The 19,472-nt window shown below is 69.7% G+C and overlaps 3 protein-coding genes across 3 annotated transcripts; 2 read left to right on the top strand and 1 right to left on the bottom strand.

The window, feature by feature from the left end:
- The first annotated feature begins 134 nt into the window (after nt 1-134).
- Nucleotides 135-8,336, top strand: UBA7 (ubiquitin like modifier activating enzyme 7). The gene is made up of 24 exons (XM_059823062.1): nt 135-175; nt 263-428; nt 921-1,055; nt 1,123-1,229; nt 1,418-1,508; nt 1,615-1,756; nt 1,857-1,954; nt 2,073-2,219; nt 2,302-2,460; nt 2,651-2,758; nt 2,840-2,920; nt 3,009-3,164; nt 3,276-3,441; nt 3,519-3,715; nt 3,975-4,039; nt 4,212-4,395; nt 4,511-4,585; nt 4,906-5,092; nt 5,249-5,376; nt 5,492-5,578; nt 5,654-5,845; nt 7,626-7,727; nt 7,799-7,899; nt 8,175-8,336. The coding sequence occupies exons 1-24, from the start codon at nt 135-137 to the stop codon at nt 8,299-8,301; spliced, it is 3,042 nt and encodes a 1,013-aa protein (XP_059679045.1). The 3' UTR covers nt 8,302-8,336.
- A 132-nt stretch (nt 8,337-8,468) lies between these two features.
- INKA1 (inka box actin regulator 1) lies at nt 8,469-10,801 on the bottom strand. The gene is made up of 2 exons (XM_059823461.1): nt 10,751-10,801; nt 8,469-9,375 (listed from the first exon to the last, which is right to left on the bottom strand). The coding sequence occupies exons 1-2, from the start codon at nt 10,799-10,801 to the stop codon at nt 8,497-8,499; spliced, it is 930 nt and encodes a 309-aa protein (XP_059679444.1). The 3' UTR covers nt 8,469-8,496.
- A 945-nt stretch (nt 10,802-11,746) lies between these two features.
- CDHR4 (cadherin related family member 4) lies at nt 11,747-17,918 on the top strand. Its single transcript, XM_059823180.1, has 20 exons — nt 11,747-11,804; nt 12,161-12,181; nt 12,338-12,534; nt 12,606-12,768; nt 12,849-12,934; nt 13,063-13,158; nt 13,689-13,792; nt 13,865-14,001; nt 14,081-14,246; nt 14,341-14,491; nt 14,786-14,888; nt 15,147-15,362; nt 15,443-15,582; nt 15,664-15,808; nt 15,883-16,085; nt 16,174-16,313; nt 16,413-16,448; nt 17,527-17,587; nt 17,687-17,717; nt 17,863-17,918. Exons 1-20 carry the CDS (start codon nt 11,747-11,749, stop codon nt 17,916-17,918), a joined length of 2,310 nt encoding a protein of 769 aa, XP_059679163.1.
- Nucleotides 17,919-19,472: the final 1,554 nt, after the last annotated feature.

The following is a 19,472-nucleotide window of genomic DNA, read 5'->3' as shown; positions in this document are numbered from 1 at the left end:
CGCGGCGGAGCCTTCCGGGTGGGCGGGGCCTGCGGGGGCGGGCCCTTCCCGCGGCGGGGCGGGGCCTTCCGGGTGGGCGGGCCTCCGGCGTGGGCCGTCCCTGGGGCGGGGCCTAGGCGGTGGGCGGGGCCGCCATGGCGGGCAGCGGCGAGGAGGGGCTGTACTCGCGGCAGCTGTGCGTGCGGGGACCGGGGCCGGGGCGGGGCGGGGCGGGGCGGGACGGGACGGGCCCCCGGGCCCCCTGACAGCCCCTGCCCCGCAGGTACGTGCTGGGCGGCGGCGCGCGGCGGCTGGCCGGGGCGGCGGCGCTGGTGTCGGGGCTGCGCGGGACGGGAGCGCAGGTGGCGGCGGCGCTGGTGCTGGCGGGAACCGGGCGCGTCGTCCTGCACGATCGCGGCACCGCCTGCACCGCCGACCGCGCCCACCAGGTACCGGCGGGGCCGGGCGGGGCTGGCAGGGGGCCTGGGGCACGGGTATGGCCGCGGGTCCCCGTAACGGGTGCAGGTACGGGTGAGGGTCTCGGTAATGGGGTACAGGTACGGGCAGGGGTCCCGGTACTGGGCGCAGGTACAGGTGGGGGTCCCGGTACCGGGCACGGGTGTGAGCGGAAGGTCACGGTGATGGGTGTGGGGGCAGCTGGGGCTTCCCTCTTGCAGGTATGGGTGCGGGGTGGGGGGCTCCCACTAGCAGGTACAGGTGGGGGGTCCTGGTACGGAGCGTGGAATGGGGGGTCCCTGTCATGGCTATGGCCCAGGGTGCCCCTCATCATCAGGGGTAGGGCCCACGGGGTGTCCCGTGTCACGGGTATTGTCCCCAGCAGAGGGCCCCCCGCCAGTGCAGGCAGGGCCCCATGGAACACCCCACTGTGGCGGGCAGCACCCCAAACTCACGGGGTGCCCCGCCGCGTGCCCACCTCGCAGTTCCTCCTCGGGGAGAGCGACGTGGGCCAGAACCGTGCCGAGGCGTCCCAGCGGGTCCTGGCCGAGCTGAACCCTCGCGTGGTGGTGGCAGCTTACACCAGGGAGCTGTCGGAGGCCTTCCTCGCCTCTTTCCAGGTGAGCCCGCACCCCCGTGCCCCGGGGCCCCCCAGGACGGCAGCACCCGCTGATGGCCCTGGCGCAGGTGGTGGTGCTGACTGAGTCGTCGCTGGAGGAGCAGCTCCGCGTTGGGGATTTCTGCCATGCCCACGGCATCTGTTTCATCGTGGCCGACGCCAAGGGGCTGGCGGGGTAAGGGGTCTCTGCCACAGGGTCCCGCCCCTGGCTCCGGGTCACCTTGTCCCCAGAGCCCTCGGCCCTGCTCTGTAGCCCGTGCCCCCGTCCCGCTGGCAGGGCTGCTCGGCCCGGGCAGGACCTGGCAGCGCTCGGGCAGCTTGGCGAGGCGGCTCCTCCAGCAGAACCCCATCGGTCCTTTCCAGGCAGCTGTTCTGTGACTTCGGGAAGCACTTCGTCGTTGACGACCCGGCAGAAGGGGACCCAGCGTGTGCCGCCGTGCAGCATATTTCCCAGGTAGGAGGACAGCCTCAGCAGGCTTCCCCGAAATGCCGCTGCCTCCTCCGGTGGCTTTATGCTGCCCAGGTCCGGTCCCCCGCCCTCACTCCCTTCCCCTCCTCAGGGCAACCCAGGCGTGGTGACGTGTGTGGGGGCAGAGGACAGCCGCAGCAACCTCTTCTGCGATGGTGACCTGGTGACATTTTCCGGCGTGGAGGGGATGACGGAACTGAACGGCCAGGAGCCCGTCCCCGTGCGCGTGCTGGGTGAGCCACCCCGGGGAGTTCCGGCTGCCCTGGCCCACGGTTGGGGAAGTCGCTGGGTCCTTGGTGGTGACCGTGACATCTGTCCCCCTCTCATCCCCAGATCCCTTCAGGCTGGAGATAGGCGACACCAGCTCCTTCTCTCCCTATCGCCGCGGGGGCCTGGTCTCGCAAGTGCGGCTGCCCCAGGTGCACTCCTATGTAAGTCCCCCCTCGGCCCCGCGGTGCTGCTCCCTGGGCTGGGGCACTGCTGCGCCATGGCATGCCGTGCCCCGGCCCCAGGGAAGCGCTCGCCCGAGCCCTGGTGCTGTGCGGGCAGGAGCCCCTGAGCCGGGCGCTGGCAGAGCCCCAGATCCAGGTGGCGAGTCCCGAGGAGCTGCCACGCAGCCGCAGCCTGCACGCCGCCTTCCAGGCCCTGCACGCTTTCCGCAGGGAGCAGGGCCGCCTGCCCCGGCCCAGGGCACCGGTGAGTCCCCATTCTGCCCCTGCCCGGCCCCCCTGGCTCCCCGCCACCCTGCCCAGGGCCGCCCTCACCCCTCTGCCCACAGGGAGATGCCGAGCGGGTGCTGGAGCTGGCGCGGAGCCTGGGGCCGCAGCAGGGTCCCCTGGACGAGGACGTCGTGCGAGCTTTCGCCAGCGTGAGCGCAGGGGACCTGTGCCCCGTGGCCGCCGTTGTCGGGGCCCTGGCGGCCCAGGAGGCACTGAAGGTGAGCGGGGTGGGGGTCTGGGGCCCTGGGGTGCCGCTGGTCATGTTCCACACGGCTGTCCAGCATCATTTGGTGACCACGAGAGGGCACTTGCTGCCTGCCTGGGGACGCCCGGCCGGGCAGCGGGGCTGGGGTGGGATACGGGGGACCCCGCTGGCCACGGAGCTGACCGGGGCCCCGTTCATCCCAGGCCATCACCAGGAAGTTCCTGCCCTTGGACCAGTGGTTGTATTTCGACGCCCTGGAGTGCCTGGCGCTGGAGGGGGCCGCGAGGCTGACGGAGGAGGACTGTGCCCCTGTGAGAGCGTGTGCCGAGCCCCTCCTGGGCACCAGGGGTGTCACGTCCGCCCGCGCTCACGCAGCTCCTCCGTCCTGGCAGAGGGGCTCTCGCTACGATGGCCAGATCGCCGTCTTCGGGGCTGCCTTCCAGGAGCAACTGAGCCGCCAGAAGTACTTGGTGGTGAGCTGGGGCGGGTGCTGGGACGCTGGGAGAGGCTGTGGAGCGGCTGGCCGGCGCGTGGGGAGCTGCAGCGGCTCTGCCCTGGCAGGTGGGAGCTGGTGCCATTGGCTGTGAGCTGCTGAAAAACTTTGCCATGATGGGGCTGGCAGCGGGGCCAGGGGGGGACCTCACCGTCACCGACATGGACACTGTCGCCCTCTCCAACCTCCATCGGCAGCTCCTCTACCGCTCAGCAGATATATCGGTGAGGCACCGTGGGGCCTGAGCTCCCCACGAAGGGCACCTTGGCTGTCCCTGGGGCTCCCCGGGCCTGTGGGGTGGGGGAGAGCTGCCCACCCCCTCTCTGCCCTGGCAGAAGCCGAAGTCGGCAGTGGCCGCAGCAGCTGCGCGGCGCATGAACCCCGACATCAGGGTGACGGCTCACCAGAATGAGGTGGGACCTGCCACCGAGCTGCTCTATGGGGATGACTTCTTTCGGCGCCTGGATGGTGTCGTCAGTGCCCTGGACACGCTGGAGGCCCGTGAGTGATGGGGAGGGGAAAGGGGCCGAGCCCGGAGCCGTGCCCCATGGCTCCCCAGCACCCCCGGCTACCCGCAGGTGCCTACTTGGAGAGCCGCTGCCTTCGCTGCCTCACGCCGCTGCTGGACTCAGGCACAGAGGGGCCACGGGGTAACGTGCTGGCTATGGTGCCGCCCCTGACCAAGCCGCTGGGGCCGGCCGGTGCCCCCAGGGATGGCACCTTCCCCCTCTGCACCCTGCGGCACTTCCCCCGCACCATCCAGCACACGCTGCAGGTAGGCTGTGCCGCCCTGGCCCCAGCACCCAGCGAGGAAGCCCTGGCACCTTTGTCTTCCTTTCCCGTTTCCCTCTCCGGCCGTGGCCCCACAGTGGGCCATGAGCAGGATATGGCCCCAGCTGCTTCCTGCTGGCAGCCTGAGCTCCGCTGCCGGCCCCAGCCCCGGCACGGCCTCTCCCTCGCCCTGGGCTTGGGCTGGAGGTCCTGGGGGGCACAAGGGGGGATCCCGGTGCTGAACCCCCGATCCCCATCCGCAGTGGGCCCGCGATGAGTTTGAGGGGCTCTTCCAGCTGCCCGCAGAGCACGTCAACCGGTTCATGGAGTGAGTGGGCTTGAGCAAGCGGTGCCGGGAGAGCGGCTGCCAGCCCTGCTGGGGTGCTGCCTGCCACTGCTGGGGATGGGGAGAGGGGGGACAGACCGCCGCATCCCACCCGAGGCATCCTGCGGGATTGCTCCCGGGCCGGCAGCAGCAGCAGCAGTGCCTGGTTTTGCAGAGACCCAGCTTTCCCAGAGCAGCTGCCGGCAGGGAAGGCCCTGGAGGTCCTGGAGCAAGTGCAGGGCAGCCTGCGGGAGCAGCCGCGGGACTGGCAGGACTGCGTGCGCTGGGCCCGCCGGCACTGGCAGAGCCGCTACCATGATGCCATCGCCCAGCTGCTGCACACCTTCCCCCCGGAGCACGTAAACCCGGCACCCATGGGGCTGGCACCCCCTGCACCCTCTCCCCTCTGCCAGCTGCCCCGCCGCAGCTGGGGAGACGGTGTCCCCAGGCCTGACTCCGCTCTCCCTGTGCCAGGAAACCAGCCCGGGTGTCCCCTTTTGGGCAGGAGACAGGAGCTGTCCCCATCCGCTGACCTTCGACCCCGACAATGTGAGTGCAGGGGAGAGCCACCGAGCACCCTGCTGGGGACAGTGCGGGCGGGGGGAGAGCTGAGCCTGCGCCAGGGGTATGGTGGATGCCGGACCGTAGTTGTACTCCATCTGCCACAGCCTGTCCAGGGCTTCCACGTCTGGGCTGGGTCTGTCCCCATCCCCTGGTCATCCAGGGCACTGCTGGGGACAGCTCACACGTGCTCTACTGCAGGAGGAGGAGGAGAGGCACCTCCATCTCCACTTCGGGGCGAGGTGGGCAGCCTTTGGCCATGTGGGCTTGTGGACTGCGCTGGCTGCCCAGGCACTCTGCCCATGCAGGACACCCACCTGGAGTACATCCTGGCTGCTGCCCACCTCTTTGCCCAAGCGCACAAGGTGCCACCACGCAGCGACCGGGCGGCTGCCCAGGCCATCCTCCGCAGCATGGTCCTGCCGCCCTTCGTGCCCCAGGAGGGGCTCCAGATCCCCCTCGCGGAGGAGCGGGAGGAGGCGCAGGCGCCTGCGGGTGAGGCTCCCTGCACCCCTGGGTCCCCCGGGTCCAGCCTGGTGGTGGTGGGGCTGCGGTGCTGCTTGTTCCTGCCCCAGCACCCAGGAGGACCTGGACCGAGGTAGGGGGGCACTGGGCCATGCCCAGGAGTACCACCGTGCCGTACTGCCCCAGGAGTCCCTGTGCCTCCAGACAGCGGGCGGCTGGAGGAGCTCACCCAGGACCTGGTGCAGCGGAGACAGGAGCTGTTAGGGGGTGAGGATGCACAAGTGCCCCTGATGGAGCCCATCCACTTCGAGAAGGTACCCGGCGCCGGGCAGGCGGCCCTGCTCACCTTGGGGGGGTTGGTGGCTGCTAGTCCCCATGGGACACCGATGTCCCCACAGGAGACTGATGTCCGCATGCTCTTCCCTGCAGGACAACAACATCCACGTGGACTTCATCACAGCAGCATCCAACCTGCGTGCGGAGAACTACAGCATCCCTCCTGCTGACTGGCTGACGGTGAGGGGGGTAGCCCGTGGGGTCGGGGGTCCCCATCCCCTGTGGGGCAGCTGGTGACACCCCTCCTGTCCTCAGAGCAAGCGGATTGCCGGGCGGATTGTGCCCGCCATCATCACCACCACGGCGGCCGTGGCCGGGCTGGCTTGCCTGGAGGTCTACAAGCTGGTGTGGGGGTGCCGGGACCCCAGCTGCTACCGCAACAGCAACCTCTGCCTGTCCGACTGCCTGCTGCTCCGCATCCCGCCCTTGCCGCCCCCCACCTACTGGGTAGGACCATCTCCCCTGGGGCAGGGCAGGTGGGGGATGCCCAGGGGTCTTCGGGGTGCCCCAGCTCCCGGTGGCAGCCACTGTGGGGCGATGCCAAGGGGACCCAGGAGGTGGCCATGCAGGAGGGGCAGCCCTGGCCGCGGGGCTCCGGGAATGGACCCGGGTGCTGTGGTGGGCCAGGAGTGCCGCCAGGCAGCGAGGAACCGGCTCCTTCCTGCAGCCGCCCCCCTGGCACCGAGCCGCCACCGCCATCCCGTTCACCCCAGCTTCGGGCCCAACCAGGATGCTCTGGGGCGCCCACGGGGCTGAGGCAGCCCCACCGCCCCACGGCGGGCCCCACGGTGAGCCCCACCGCCAGAGGGTGGGGGGCCACGGCAGCCACGTACATCTGGCTTATGGAAACCAGCTGCAGCAGCCGGAGAGCAGCTGGCACCGGGCCGGGAAGGGCCGCCCGGGGGGAGCGGGGCCGAGGGTCCCGGCGGCGGGGGGCCAGGCCGCAGCCGCTCTGCCGGGGAGGGAGAGCGGGGGCGGGGGCAGGCCCAGATTGGGACCGTCTGGGCGATAGAGGCCCCTTTGTCTGGGGGTTTATGGCGTGCGAGGCAGCCCTTCCGGCACGGCAGGAAGCGCCGATTGGAACCAGATTGGCCTGGGGGGCCCAGGGCCGGGGGCAGGAAGAGGGGGAGGGAGGCGCCTCCACCGCCTCGCGCCAGCTCCAGCACCGCTTCGGGCTGCCCGGCCGCCCCACGGCCTCTTCGCGCCCCACACCCCGCAGGCTGCCCACCCCATGCCCTCCTGGCAACGGTGCCCCCAGGTTGGCACCATCCCTGGGTGGAGGACGCTGCCGGGGCTGGCTGTGCCCTCTGGTCCCCGCAGCAGCTCCTGGCACCTCTGTGTCCCACGGCGAGGATGCCTGGCGTGACATTTCTTGCCCAGCCGCTTGGCCGTGGTGGGAGCACGTGTGCCACGGGCCCACTTGGCATGACCTGCGGTCCCACGGGGCCCTGGGGAGCCCACTTCGGGGGGATGCACTTTCTGGGGCGCTGGGATGGGCAGCGGCCTTCCCTCTGCGCTGGGCGGTCAGCGCCCCGGTGAGGATGGGGTTAAGCCCTTTCCACCCTGGTGGGATAAGTGCAGGCAGCAGAAGGCAGGAGGGGAGAAGGCAGCAGAAGGCAGGAGGGGAGAAGGCAGCAGAAGGCAGGAGGGGAGAGCCGCCAGGTGCGAACACCCCTTCCCGAGCAGGGCCGAGGCCAGGGCCGGGCAGGGGCTGGCGCTGCCTGCGGCGAGGGCAGATGGCAGGGCGGCCATGCCAGACGGCGCGGGGCCGCATCCGGCGCTCAGCCCCAAGGTTGGCGCCTCGCTGGCCCCCTCGGGCCAGAGCCAGGGTCGGGGGGCCGAAGGCTTGAGAAGAGGTGATTGTGTGGGGCTGAGCAGTGCTTCAATAGCTCTTTGTGTGCCCTTCCTGGCCCGGGGCTGGGGGCAGCGCCGGCCCCATACCAGCCCTGGCCCCTGCAGTGCTAAGGGGGCACGGCAGTGCCCCCCATTGCTCCTGGACCATGGTAGTGCCAGGGGGAATGGCGGTGCGGGGGGGACGGTTGTGCCCCCCATTGTCCCTGGACCACCACGGTGCCCCCATCCTCCCCACCCTCAGACTGGTCCCTTTGCCTGCCCTGCTGTACCCCAGCCCTCATGCCCCACCAGTCCCTGCCCCATGGGGCTGGGCAGTCGGGATGTGGGTTGCGGGTTGCCAGTGCCGGCTGCTACCCCGCACTCCCCCTTGCAGTACGGCGGGCAGGAGTGGAGCTGCTGGGACCGGCTGGAGCTGCGGGCAGTCAGCACAGACGGGCAGGAGATGACAGTGCAGGAGGTGCTGGACTGGCTGCAGGTGAGCCTGGCAGCACCCAGCCGGGTCACCCTGGGGGTGCAGGGCTGGATCCTGACACCCTCCTCTTGCAGAGGACACATGGCTGGACTGTGGCCATGCTCCTGCGTGGCCACACCGTACTCTATGACAGGGAGGAGGATGAAGAGACACGGGCCCGGCAGCGGGCGCAGAGGTAGGTTCCCAGCTCTGGGGCCCAATCCTGCCCCGGGGGGGCTGCCAGACCCCTCTCCCTCCATCCTGAGCCACTCCAGCTGCAGCGCAGCTCCCAGCCAGCTGCTGGATAAACATCCTGCCGGCAGCGCTTCCCGTGACGGGATCCCTGCCCGGCCCCTCGCTGCTGGCCCCTGCGTCCCCCCAGCCTGGCCGCCCCCCCCCCCCAACCCTGGGGCACCCGGCCAGGCTGGGGGGACAAGCCAGCATCTCAAAAACCCCCTTTCCCTGCTACAGGTTATCACAGAACCTGGAGAATGCCGGGGAGCCACGGCGGCGGGAGCTGGAGCTGTACTACGTGTGCGAAGGAGAGGATGCTGAGGCTGAAGATGACCGTCCCCCGCTCCTCTGCTCCCTACCCTGAGTGAGGGGCCAGCACCCCCCGCCCCATGCAATAAAAGCTGCAGGATGCATTGGCCCTCGTGGCAAAACACCCCTGCCTGCCCCTGCCCAGAGTCAGGGTGGAGGCAGCGCCCCTTGATAAATGTCGCTGCGCCCGTACCGTACAAAACCGGGGTTTATTTACAGCGGAGGAGGGTGCGGACAGTGGCGGGCAGGGCTAAATGTAGCCGATAACGTCGTTGCAGATGATGGGCTGGCGGCTGCGGCTGTTCATGAGGGCGGTGAAGCGGTGGAAGTCCGTGGCCAGCTGGGCGATGTTGCTGTGGGACTGGTGGAAACAGGCGCCCTTGGGCTGCCCGCCCAGCCCCAGCGGGCAGGAGAAACGCTTGGTGGCTTCGCGGGCCCCCGGCCGGGCACCCTCAGCCCCCCGGGGCCGGGCCATGTTGGCCAGCTTACGGCGTACGTTGCCCGAGAGGCTGAGCAGGAAGGCGGGGGGCTTGGCCAACCGGCGGGAGGGCTCGGCAGGGGTTCGGCGCCGGGGTTCAGCGCCCACCTCAGGCAGGTCCATCCAGTTCTCCACCAGGTCGGCGAAGCAGTTGTCGCCCAGCACGAGGGGCTGCCGGTTCCGGCTCTGCGACAGCAGTGCCACGGTCCAGTCCCGTGTGTCGGCTGGCTCCAGCACCCGCCACTGCTCCAGGCAGGCGTCTGAGGTGGATTTGGGGCGGGCGCGGCGGGCGGGGGCAGGCGGTGGGGCGGCGGGGCCGGCGGAAAGCCGGTGCGCCCGCTGGCAGGGTGGCGGGTGCCGGCGCCGCACGGGCGCCTCCTCCTCCCGCCACGTGCCCCCCGACGCCTCCGAGTACCCTGAGTCGAACTCCAGGCTGCGCTCGCTGGCCGGGGGGGAGCGGGCAGCCGGGCCCCCCCCTTCCTCTTCCTCGACCCCCGGCTCCAGGCTGCAGGCCGAGTCCGCCGCTGAGCCGGGACGCGGGGCGCACGGGGGGCGGGGGGCCAGCCCCGGCACCCCTCCGGGGTGGTGTGGCGCCTGCCGCGTGCCGTGCATGTGCGCCCGCAACGCCACCCCCGCCTCCCGCCGGCACCCCTGGGGGGAAAGGGCAGGTCAGCGTGGGTGTCCCCGCTCCCCCCGGCCCGCACCGCCAACCCTCATCCCACCCCCCTGGCACCCTGCACCCCCCGCACTGGCCTGGGGGGGCTTTGCTGATGAAGCCGGGCGTGCAGTGGGGTGCAGGGAGCGGGGCGCAGGTCCCAGCTTGCCTGCAGCCCCGGGCCCCGCTTTCCTGCGGCTCCTGCGCGGAGCCAGCTGGCGTGCAGTGGCATGTCGGGTGAGCAAGCAGGCACCCAGCCCCGGCCGTGCCTGCGGGAAATGACACAGGGCCGCGGCACGTAGGAGCCAGGCGCCCCGCTGCCCCCCCACCGGCCCCTCAATTGCCCCCGCCCCGCTGGGGCGGCAGCCAGGACACCCCAGCGGCAGGACCCCGCTCGGTGGCGCAGGGCCAGCTGCAGCCCCAGGGCACCCACGGGTGGTGGGGTGGGGCACTCCCCCCATGTGTTGGCAGGGCCACCCCACCCACCCCGTGCCCTCCAGCCGGGGACACCCCAGGTGACGTCAGGGTGCAGCCAGGCCTGCGCCCAGGGCCTGCGCCCCCCCCAAAGCGCTGGGGAGAGCAGGGGGCCGTGGCAGCCGGGGCTAAACGGAGCGTGGCCGGGCGGGCGCTGGAAGGGGCGGCTGGCTCCCGCAGCCGGGCCGCTCCTTGCTCTTGAATTCCTATTGTCTGAACCCAAAAGCAGGGTGTTACGTCCGCTTTCCCTTCCGTACTGGAGCCGCGGGAAGCCAAACGAGCAGGAGGGATCGTTCCCCTGTCCCGGTAAACCAGCTCCCTCCGGCCGGTCCTGATGGAGCTGCTGGCCGGCCTGTCCCCGGTCCTGTCCCGGTCCCCATCCCGGTCCCCGTCCCCCTCCCCGCTGGCTGGGACCCTCTCAGCCAGCCCCGCTGGCAACACGCCACTGCTCCGAGCTGCCCTATCCCGGCGCTGGCGGGGACGCCGGCACACCCGGCCATGGGGAGCTGGGTAGGCGTGTGGCAGGCCCAGGGGAGCCGGCTGGGCCACCCTGTCACCGCCGATCCCCTCGGGGCAGCCCAGGCGGGTGGCAGGGTGGCAGCTCCAGGGTGGTGGTGCCGCTGGCACCCTGACGACTGGACGCTGTGGCCCTTGGCCACCCGTGTTCCATGGCCACCCGTGTTCCATGGCCACCCGTGCCCCCACCGCCACCCGCGTCCCACCGGTCGCCCGCGTCCCACCGGACGCCCCCGTCCCCCGTGCCGCCTTGGCCTTGCGCATGATGTCACGGCGCTGATGTCACGGGCAGCGCCCTGACATCACGGCAATGCCCGGGTGGTGCGGCGGGGCGCGGGCAGGGTGGTCCCGTCCCGTCCCGGTGCCCGCGGCAGCACTCACCCGGTCGGCGCCGAGCTGGCCCGGGCAGGCGTCCGGGCGAGCGCTCTGCATGCCCGGCCCGGCCCCGCTCCCGGCCCCGCTCCCGGTCCTGCCGGTGCCGGTGCCGGTACCGGTGGCGGCGGCGGAGCAGCAGCGGAGCGCGGCGCAGCGCCCGGCCGTGCCCGCCGCCTCCCGGCGCTGCCTGGGCGGCACCGCCCCGCCCCGCCGCAGCCAATGGGGCCGCCGTAACGTGAGCCCGGCCCGCACCGGCACCGGCACCGCCGCCCCGGGGCCCCGCCCCGCCCCGCCCCGCCGCCCCGGGGCCCCGCGCCGGGCACCGCTCGGGCACCGCCGGAGCAGGCATCGCTGGGCGAGGCAGGACCCGGGGCAGCGGCCGGAGAGGGCAGGAGCCGGTGCCCTGGTCAGCAGCACCCGAGCCCCGCGGGCACCGGGGATCCCGGGAAGCCTCGGCAGGGAGGGGGGCAGCCCCGTTACAGCGCCCCGGCGGAGGGCAGCCCCGTTACAGCGCCCCGGCGGAGGCACCCGCGGCCACCGGGCTGCCAAATTCGGTTCGAGTATCGGAGGAGGGACGGGTGACCCCGGCCACAGGGGCCGCGCTCCGCCAGCACCTATTAATTGGCAGCTAATAGCGCTTAATAGGAATTCCAGGAGAAGCAGCACTGGTTTGCAAATGAAGGAGAACGAGGCCAAAAATTAGCTCCTAGCTAATTTTCCCGGTTCCTGAGTGTGCTGCGTGCGAGGCAGCGTGGTGCAGCAGCGAAACCCTATGGAGCATCACCGGCCGCCTGCCCCGCACCAGCTGGGCCTGGCACCCGGGGGTTGGCGAGAGGCTGGGAGCGGAGGCGTGAGGGAGCTGGGGACACTGGGGCCGTGCCCTGTCCCTGCCCTGGGGCCGGGCTGGCAGCCACGGATGGCCGGCTGGTGTGAGGCTGGGCCGGGGTGGTGCCCAGCACCCGTGGCAACGGGCTCCAGCTTGTCCCAAACAGCCAGCGAGCCATGGGCATGCACGGACGCCTCACCTTCCTCTTCCTCCTCCTCAGCCTCCGTGCCCCAGGTAGGCACTTCAGGCTCACAGTGTCGGGGGCACCCTTTGCTAGACCCTGGGTAGGGGACCGAGAGGAGGGGGACAGGTGACAGGCTTCCCCCAGTTGCCTCCCTGTGTCTGGGGCTGACCCCAGGATGGGCAGAGGGGCCGGCAGCTGCCTGGCTGGGTTCGGGCAGGGAGGGGGCATTGCTGGGGCATCCTCAGGGCATTGCCAGGTCATTACTGGGGTATCTTGGGGGCACCGCTGGGGCATATCCAGGCACCACTGGAGCATCTCTGGAGCATCACGGGGGCATTTCTGGGGCCTCCCCAGGGCATTGCCAGAACACACCCGGCAGGCTGGGGTGACGCTCTCCTCTTTGCAGGGACTTTCATCAGAGCGGCTGGTAAGAGCGGGATGCCCTGAGCCCTCCTGCGCCTGGCAGGGAGATCTGTGCCCGCACAGGTGCCCGGGTGCAGGAGCAGGGCTCCCTAAACACGGCTGGGTGAGCCGTTGGGGGCGCTGGCCGGATGCGAGGCTGGTCCTCGGGGTCTCCCGGCAGCCCTGCCTGATCTGCCACGCGTGGTGGCCCTGAGCGAGGATGCGGCGCCAGGCACCCGCGTGGCTGAGGTGACCGTGTCCTGCAGCAATGCGAGCGGCAGCCCCAATGTCACCCTGCACAGCATCCAGACCGGCCACCCCTTCAACCCCATCGCCATCAGTGCCAACCCCATGGCCGCCACCACATTTCAGGCAGAGGTGCGACTGGAGGATGGGGAGTGGGGCAGGAGCCCGTGGGTGCCCTGCTGAGCACCGTGTCCCTGCGGCAGGTGACGCTGCGTGCCAATGCGGAGCTGGATGCCCACCGGGTGAACCAGTACACCCTGACCCTGCGGGCTGCTTGTCCCGGCGAGGACGAGGTGGAAGAGCGGCTCTTTGTCCGGGTGACGGCAGGGCAGGCGCTGCGCTGTGACGCCCCCTTCGCCAGCGCGGGTAGGAGCTGGGGGGCGCAGGGCAGCGGGGGCCACGAGTGCCAGCTGGCACCGAGCTCCCATGGCTGTGCTATGCTGCAGGGGGAGACGTGGTGCAGGTGCTGGCGGACGTGGCACCCCGGACACCCCTGTATGCAGTGCTGCCGCAGCCGCTTGGTGGGCTGACAGTGAGTGGCGGTTGCCCCGGGGTCCCGCAGCCCCCACAAGCGAGAGCAGCCTTGGGGACAGCGGACCCCTGGGCATGGAGGGGAGGACAGAGGTTCCCACCCTCTTCCCACTGCCTGTGTCTCTGCAGTTCAGGCTCCGAAACCATGACACGCCACTCACGCTCACCCGCCGGGGCCTGGTGCTGGCGCCTGCCGGCGGCTTCGACCCCAGCAAGGAGACCCAGGTGGGCAGCAGCATCCCCAGGTTGTCACAGCCACCTCTCAGCCCACCTGGGCTTAGCCCCTCACTGGCATTGCCTGCACCTCTCTGAGTCCTGCTCCTCCCATCGGGCAGCCGTCTCCCCCCGGCCCTGGGAGCGTTCCAGCCCTGTCCCTATCCCTGTCCCCATCCCCAGCTCCATCCCCTTCTGCATTTCGAGTCCTGTCCCAATCCTCATCCCTGTCCCTATTTCCATCCCCATTCTGGTCTCCGGCTCGTCCTTATTCTCATCTCCATGCCTATTCCCACCCCTGTTCCTGCTCCAAGCCCCATTCTCGTCCCTGTCTCCATCCCCATTCCTGTCTCTGTCCCTGTTTCTGTCCCTGTCCCTGTTGCCATCACTATCCTCATCCCCATCCCTATCCCTGTCTCCCCCATCCCTGTCCCCATCCCTATGCTGATTCCTACCCCTGTCTCCATCCCCATCCCTGTCCCCATCCCTGTCCCTGGTACCACTCGGGGCTGTCTCACGGCCACCCCGGCGCTGCCCCACAGACTTTCAGGCTGGAGGTCGAGGTGATGGACCGCCACGGGCACAACTGCAGCGGGGCTGTGAGGGTGGAGGTGCTGCCATCGCGCCGTCCCCGTGTCACCTTCCTGTGAGTGGGGCTGGGCTGGGCGGGCGGTGCTGGTGGCACCAGGCCATGACACGCTGCCCGCCTTGCCTGCAGCGAGCCGCAGCAGGTTGTGACAGTGCCAGAGGGCATTGGCCCCTTGGAGGTGGTCACACAGGTCCGCGCCAGTGGTGACAACGTCCGCTACACCATCCTGGCTCCCACGGCGCCTGCACTCTTCACCATTGACGAGGGTAAGTGGGGTGGTGAGGTGCCCAGGGCCACCCTGTCCCCGTCCCTGTACCTGTCGTGAGGCTGTGCCATCTCCCGCAGTGACAGGCGAGATCCGCAGCACCTGCCAGCTGGAGGTGGCCCATGCACGCCTCCTCATCCGGGCTTACAACATGCTGCACCCCGCCGACCATGCCACCACCATGCTCAACGTCACTGTTCAGGGGACAGACCGGCGGGCGCCAAGCTGCGTCCCAGCCCTTTATGTGTACGGTCTGGGGGGGGGAGTGAGGTGTGGGGGATGCTCTGCCGTGCCCAGGACATGGGGGACAGGAGCTGAGCCTCCAGCCACCCCGCTTCAGGTCCCAGGTGCCCGAGACAGTGTCCCCTGGCAGCACCCTGGTGACACTGATGTGTACCGACCCTGCCGGCGCTGAAGGGTGCCTGCGCTATGCCCTCGAGGGGCCTCCTGCTTTCCGCTCACGCTTCTGCATGGAGGGGCCGCAGCTGCAGGTGAGCTGCGCCACGGGCAGCGCCCAGGTGGCTGTCAAGCCCGGACCCAGGGGAGCCCAGCAGGACAGTGGGGACCCCCCGACATGTGCCGTCACAGTGGGTCCCAGGCCAGGGCTCCCCAGGGCTCTCTGCTCCCCAAGGCCTGCCCGTTCCCCCCCCCTTACTCCCTCCTGCTCCCCTGGCATCACAGCTTTGTGGGATACCCTGGCTTTGTGGGACACCCCAGTTTTGTGGGGCACCCTGGCTTTGCAGGGCACCTCGGCTCTGCCTGACCCCCCCACCCTGGCTTGGCAGGTCAACACCACCCTGGACTACGACTCAGAGGCAGTGGCTGCTGTGGGCTTCCAGTTCACGGCCACCATTGTAGTGACAGCAGGAGGGCAGCCCCCGCGGAGCAGTGAGTACCTGTGTCCTTGGGGGGTGCCCAGGGGGGTGCAAAGGGGGAAGTCACAGGGGAGGTGGGAAAAGGCCCTTCCCGACCCCAAAACCAGCAGATCACAGAGGAAACGTTCCTCCCCTGCTGCCCCAGAGAAGCCTGCCCCAGGGGTGGTGTCACCGTCCCCGTGTCACCCAGCCTGTCCGGGGAAGAGCACACCCAGCCTGGTGCGGGCTGTGGGGTGGAGCTGGCGCAGCTGAGCTGCCATGTGCTGCACAGCCCGTGTGCCCGTGCTCGTGACGGTGACGCCTGTCAACGAATTCACACCGATGTGCCCCAATGGTGCCACCTTCACCGTGCCAGAGACAGCAGCTTTCGGCAGCGCTGTGGGGCGCGTGGCCGGCACTGACCGTGACTACCCACTGGACAGCCTCGAGTACAGCCTGGAGGGGGGCCCCAGCCCCGTGCAGCCCTTCTCCATCGACACGCGCACCGGTGAGCGCCCAGCCCCTTCCCTAGCCCCCACTGTGCCCCATGGCACACGTGGCTGCCCAGCAGCTTGCACCACCCTGCAGGCGAGATCCGCGTGGTGGGACCACTCGACTCCCAGCGGCACAAGAGCTACAGGCTGACGGTGCGGCTGACGGACACCCGCAATGACCTGGACCTGGCAAAGCGGCGCAGCCGCCTTTGCGACGTGGCTGTGCGCCTGCAGGTGCGAGCACAAGCCTGTTGGGTGAACCGCAGTGGGCGCAAGCACCGCAGGTGCCATACCTCCTCCCCCTGCTCCCAGCAGGCTGTGCCGGACCAGGCACCGGTGTGCACCCCCGAGGTGCAGGAGCTGCGGATCACAGCCAGGTCGGGCAGCCGCCAGCCTGTCACCCGCCTGGTGTGCCAGGGAAGCCCTGACGGCGCCGCGCTGGCATACACCATTGCTGGAGGTGAGGAGCAGCCAAGGCACAGCACAACCCAGCCCCTCACCGCAGTGTGGCACTGAGCAGACCCTCTCATCCAGGTAATGAGGATGGGCGCTTTCAGCTGGAGGGGAACACCCTCTTCTACCTCCCGGATGACCTGGCCGAGCCCCGCACCTTTGTGCTACTGGTGGAGGTGTGGGGCAGCCCCAGTGTCCCCCGCCGCAGCACCTTGGTGGCACTGGTGGTGCATGTCACCCCCCGGAGCACCCCAGTGCCACCCAGCACCACCACCCGGCGCACGGTGAGCAGAGCCCGCTGGCCAGGCAGTGCTCCTGGGTCTGTCAGGGCCCCCGGTCCTCGCGTGCCCCCTCACCCCACCGCCTCTACAGACGCTGCAGAAGGAGCCGCTGGTCGTCACGTGGACGGACGCAGCATGGCACCCGCCGGCCTGGTTTGTGGCCGTGCTAACTGTCTCTGGCGCCCTGCTGCTGGCTGTCCTGGGCTGCATGGCCCGGAGCCTGCTGTGCAGGTGAGCCCCAGCCCCATGGCACAGCATGGTATGGCATGGCATGGCACAGCACAGCGAGCAAGGCCAGGGGCTCACAGCCGCCTTCTGCTCCTCCTGCAGCAACCGAGATCCTGGCAAGCTGCTCCTGGGCAAGAGGTGGGTGCTGCGTGTCCGGGGTGGTTGGATTGGTGGCGAGGGGCAGCCATGCACGTTGGCACAGGCTCCCATAGCGTCCTTGCAGGCAGCCAGGAGATGCAGCATGTGGGGGGCGTTTAATGTACCCCACATTTGGCTGTGGTCCATGGGTTGCGGTGCCGGGGAGCTGTCTCTGCCCCAGGGTGAGGGTGCAGCACTGGCAGGAGCCATGGGTGCAGACAGCGATTTGGCAGGGGGACAGCCATGGCGGCGGCCGGGCTGGGGTAGAAACTCTGTGGTGGGCCGGGTGGGATGGCACAGCACTGGTGCTGCTGCCTGCTGCGGGGCTTGGTCCTGGTGCTGGGGCTGGGGCCACTGCAGCTCACCGGGGGAGCCCCGATTTGCCAGGGAAGGCACCCCGGGAGGTGAGCACGCTGCACACCCCCCGGGAGGACGAACCAGAGGTGACAGGCAGCCAAGGGGAGAGCTCAAGGAGGCATTGGAGCCGGCCCAGCCTGCGCCAGGCGTCTGCATGGCGAGGAGGAGGCGTGCAAGCCTGTGGGCAGGGTAATAGCCACCTCCAGCAGCATAACCACCCCAGGGTGATGTGCATGGCTGGATCCACATTCATTGGTGAGGTTGGGGACATGGTGCTTGGTGGCACTGGGGCTGTAGTGACCATGCAAGGGAGAAGACTTGGGCTCAGCCCCCGTGGGTGGCCCTGGCAGCAGGGGGGCTCCAGGGCTGCAGCTCCCCAGCACAGCATCCTCTGAGCACAATGGTGTGCACCAGCACGTGCAGAAACTAGCAGGCATGCTGGCAGACTGGCTTGCTGCTCTCAGGCGTCACTGAAAGGTGGTGGTGCTTGGGGAAGCACAGCCCGCGCTGCAGTCCCCTTCGGCACCCAGGGCCGTGCCAGGGACACACGGGCTGGGTAAGGGGATGATCAGGTAGGTGGAAATCAGTCGGGGTGACGGGCTCGATGGGGCGCAGCCAGCACTGCAAAGCCTGGCTGGGGACCCCCTCCTGGCAACATCCCTCGGGGTTGAGGCTGGGTGCCCGTGACCGATGGTGTGCCCTCCCCTTGCCCCCTGCGCAGCTCCGTGGTGGAGCAGAGGGGCGGCGAGGAAGAGTGGGGCCGACCCCACGCTGGCAGCCTGGTAAGTGTGTGCCATGGCGGTGAGGGTGGCCACCCTGCCGGGGGCGCAGGCAGGCACCCTGGGGCCCTCAGCACGCTCTCCCATCTCTCCTCTGCACAGGGGCAGTTTGACGGCCGTGCCCAGGACCCATGTGAGTGCCCTGTCCCATGGCCCCTGCAGCCACGGGCTGCGTCCCTTTGGGCAGAGGGGTCTGGGAGATGGGAGAGATGGGAGCTGGGCAGCAATGCCCGGGCAGCACCCACGGGGCGAGGGCTGAGTGCTGCCTCCCATCTCAGGCACCGGCAGGGACTATCTCTTCAGCAGCATGACTGGGACACGGCGCTGGATCTGAGCGGCTTGACCTGGCAAGGGACTCCCCGGGACCCACATCTCCCTGGAGGCCATGCTGGGCACAGCACCGGGTGCTGGTAGACACCTGGTGTGGCCCTCGGGCCTGGGAGAAGGAGATCCCTCCTCTGTGGCCAAACTCGCTGCCCACTGGGTGCAGCCCCTGAGCCGCCCTGGCCAGCGCAGACCCAATAAACGGTTGCAGAGATTGCACCCGCTGATGTGATTGCTGTGGGGAGTGCCGTGGCTGAGCCGTCCCGCTGGTGGCTGTCCTGCTGTGGTGGTCATTAGCACCGTCTCCAGTCAGGGATGTGGGTGGCACGACCCAGGACCAGGATGGCGGTTACGGCAGCACCGGCCCCGGCCTGGAGTTGGCACTGCAAAAAAATGTGCTGAGGGCTTTGGCAGGGTCTGTTCCAGTCACAGCAGTGTCTCTGTAGCCTCTGGATGTGACCCAGCCAGGGCAGTCCTCTGCAGAGATGTGATGTGAGGCAAGAAAACTCAATCACGGGTGATTTTGAGAAACTTTTGCCCTGTGTCCCACGTCCCCCTCAAGCTCTCCCTTGCTCAAGCACTCCCAAGCGCAAAGTGGGTGGGATGAGCAAACGGTTGGTGGAAGGGCCGGGTTTCTTAATTGGGGGGAAAAGCGAATTAGCGGGCGCGCGCAGGTAAGCGCAACATGCTGCAGGAGAGTTAGCAGGGCCCGGCGAACGGGCGGGAGCGCTTTGAAGGAGTCAGTCAGCCCGGGGAGGTGGGAAACCGGTTATTTGAATTTCAAAGGAACGCGCCACAGGATGTCTCCCGGCAGCGAAGCTCTGGCAGAGTAAGAGGAAAGAGACTAATCTGGGGAGTAGGTGGCTGCAAGGGAGGAAGGGGAGGGCAGGCGCCAGCCGTGAAATTTCACAGCGAAGAGGGGTCACCTGTGTGACTCTGCCTGGGGGTCCCCTTGCCCTGAGCCCACCGGAACCGTGACCGTTTGGGAATTAAACCTTTATGGTACCGGATGGGTGCGTGAACACGTTTCACTCGCTGCTCCAAGGGCCCAGCCGAGCGAGGAGCTGTTTGGGGCCAGGCCGCAGCGGGGGAAGCGGGGTTGAGCCCGGCTGACCCCACAGGATGCACCGCACCAAGCGGGGTGTGCCGCCCCGCCGGGGCTGCCGCACTCGCCCAAGGCCCCGGGGGAAGGCGGATGCGGCGGGCTGAGGCGTGAGACCTGTCTCAGAGCCCGGCGGGGGCAGAGCGGACCCACATCCCGCCAGGCCGCGCCTCGGGCCGCGCCTCACACCGCCTCACACCGCCCGCACGCCGCCGCTGCGCACCGCCCCGGCCGGGCACTGCCCGCGGCCCGCCCCCGGCGTGCCCATTGGCCGAGCGCCCCCCCGCGGGTAGCCAATGAGGCGGCGCAGCCCGCGGGGAGGCGGGGTACTGGAGGGCGTCACGTGTGGCTAACGTGAGCGTCCATCCGGAGGCAGTCCGCGCACGGAAAGGGGCGGGACTGCTCTGGGCTTGAGTGACGGTGGCTTCGGCCTATCAGCGTTTCCAGAGCGCCTCCCGCGGG

Source organism: Gavia stellata, chromosome 12 (assembly GCF_030936135.1).
Source record: "Gavia stellata isolate bGavSte3 chromosome 12, bGavSte3.hap2, whole genome shotgun sequence".
NCBI lineage: Eukaryota > Metazoa > Chordata > Aves > Gaviiformes > Gaviidae > Gavia > Gavia stellata.
The sequence above is the reverse complement of the archived record's forward strand: the minus strand, read 5'-3'. Positions and strand labels throughout refer to the sequence as shown.

Excerpts from the sequence above, each read along its gene's own strand:
- UBA7 (XM_059823062.1), top strand. The coding sequence starts at position 135 with ATGGCGGGCAGCGGCGAGGAGGGGCTGTACTCGCGGCAGCT. Across the intron at positions 1,757-1,856 it reads CGTCCCCGTGCGCGTGCTGG|ATCCCTTCAGGCTGGAGATA; the intron begins GTGAGCCACCCC and ends TCTCATCCCCAG. Across the intron at positions 7,900-8,174 it reads GCCCGGCAGCGGGCGCAGAG|GTTATCACAGAACCTGGAGA; the intron begins GTAGGTTCCCAG and ends TCCCTGCTACAG.
- INKA1 (XM_059823461.1), bottom strand. The coding sequence starts at position 10,801 with ATGCAGAGCGCTCGCCCGGACGCCTGCCCGGGCCAGCTCGGCGCCGAC. Across the intron at positions 9,376-10,750 it reads GCCAGCTCGGCGCCGACCGG|GGGTGCCGGCGGGAGGCGGG; the intron begins GTGAGTGCTGCC and ends CTTTCCCCCCAG.
- CDHR4 (XM_059823180.1), top strand. The coding sequence starts at position 11,747 with ATGGGCATGCACGGACGCCTCACCTTCCTCTTCCTCCTCCTCAGCCTC. Across the intron at positions 12,769-12,848 it reads CGCCCCCTTCGCCAGCGCGG|GGGGAGACGTGGTGCAGGTG; the intron begins GTAGGAGCTGGG and ends GCTATGCTGCAG. Across the intron at positions 12,935-13,062 it reads AGCCGCTTGGTGGGCTGACA|TTCAGGCTCCGAAACCATGA; the intron begins GTGAGTGGCGGT and ends GTGTCTCTGCAG.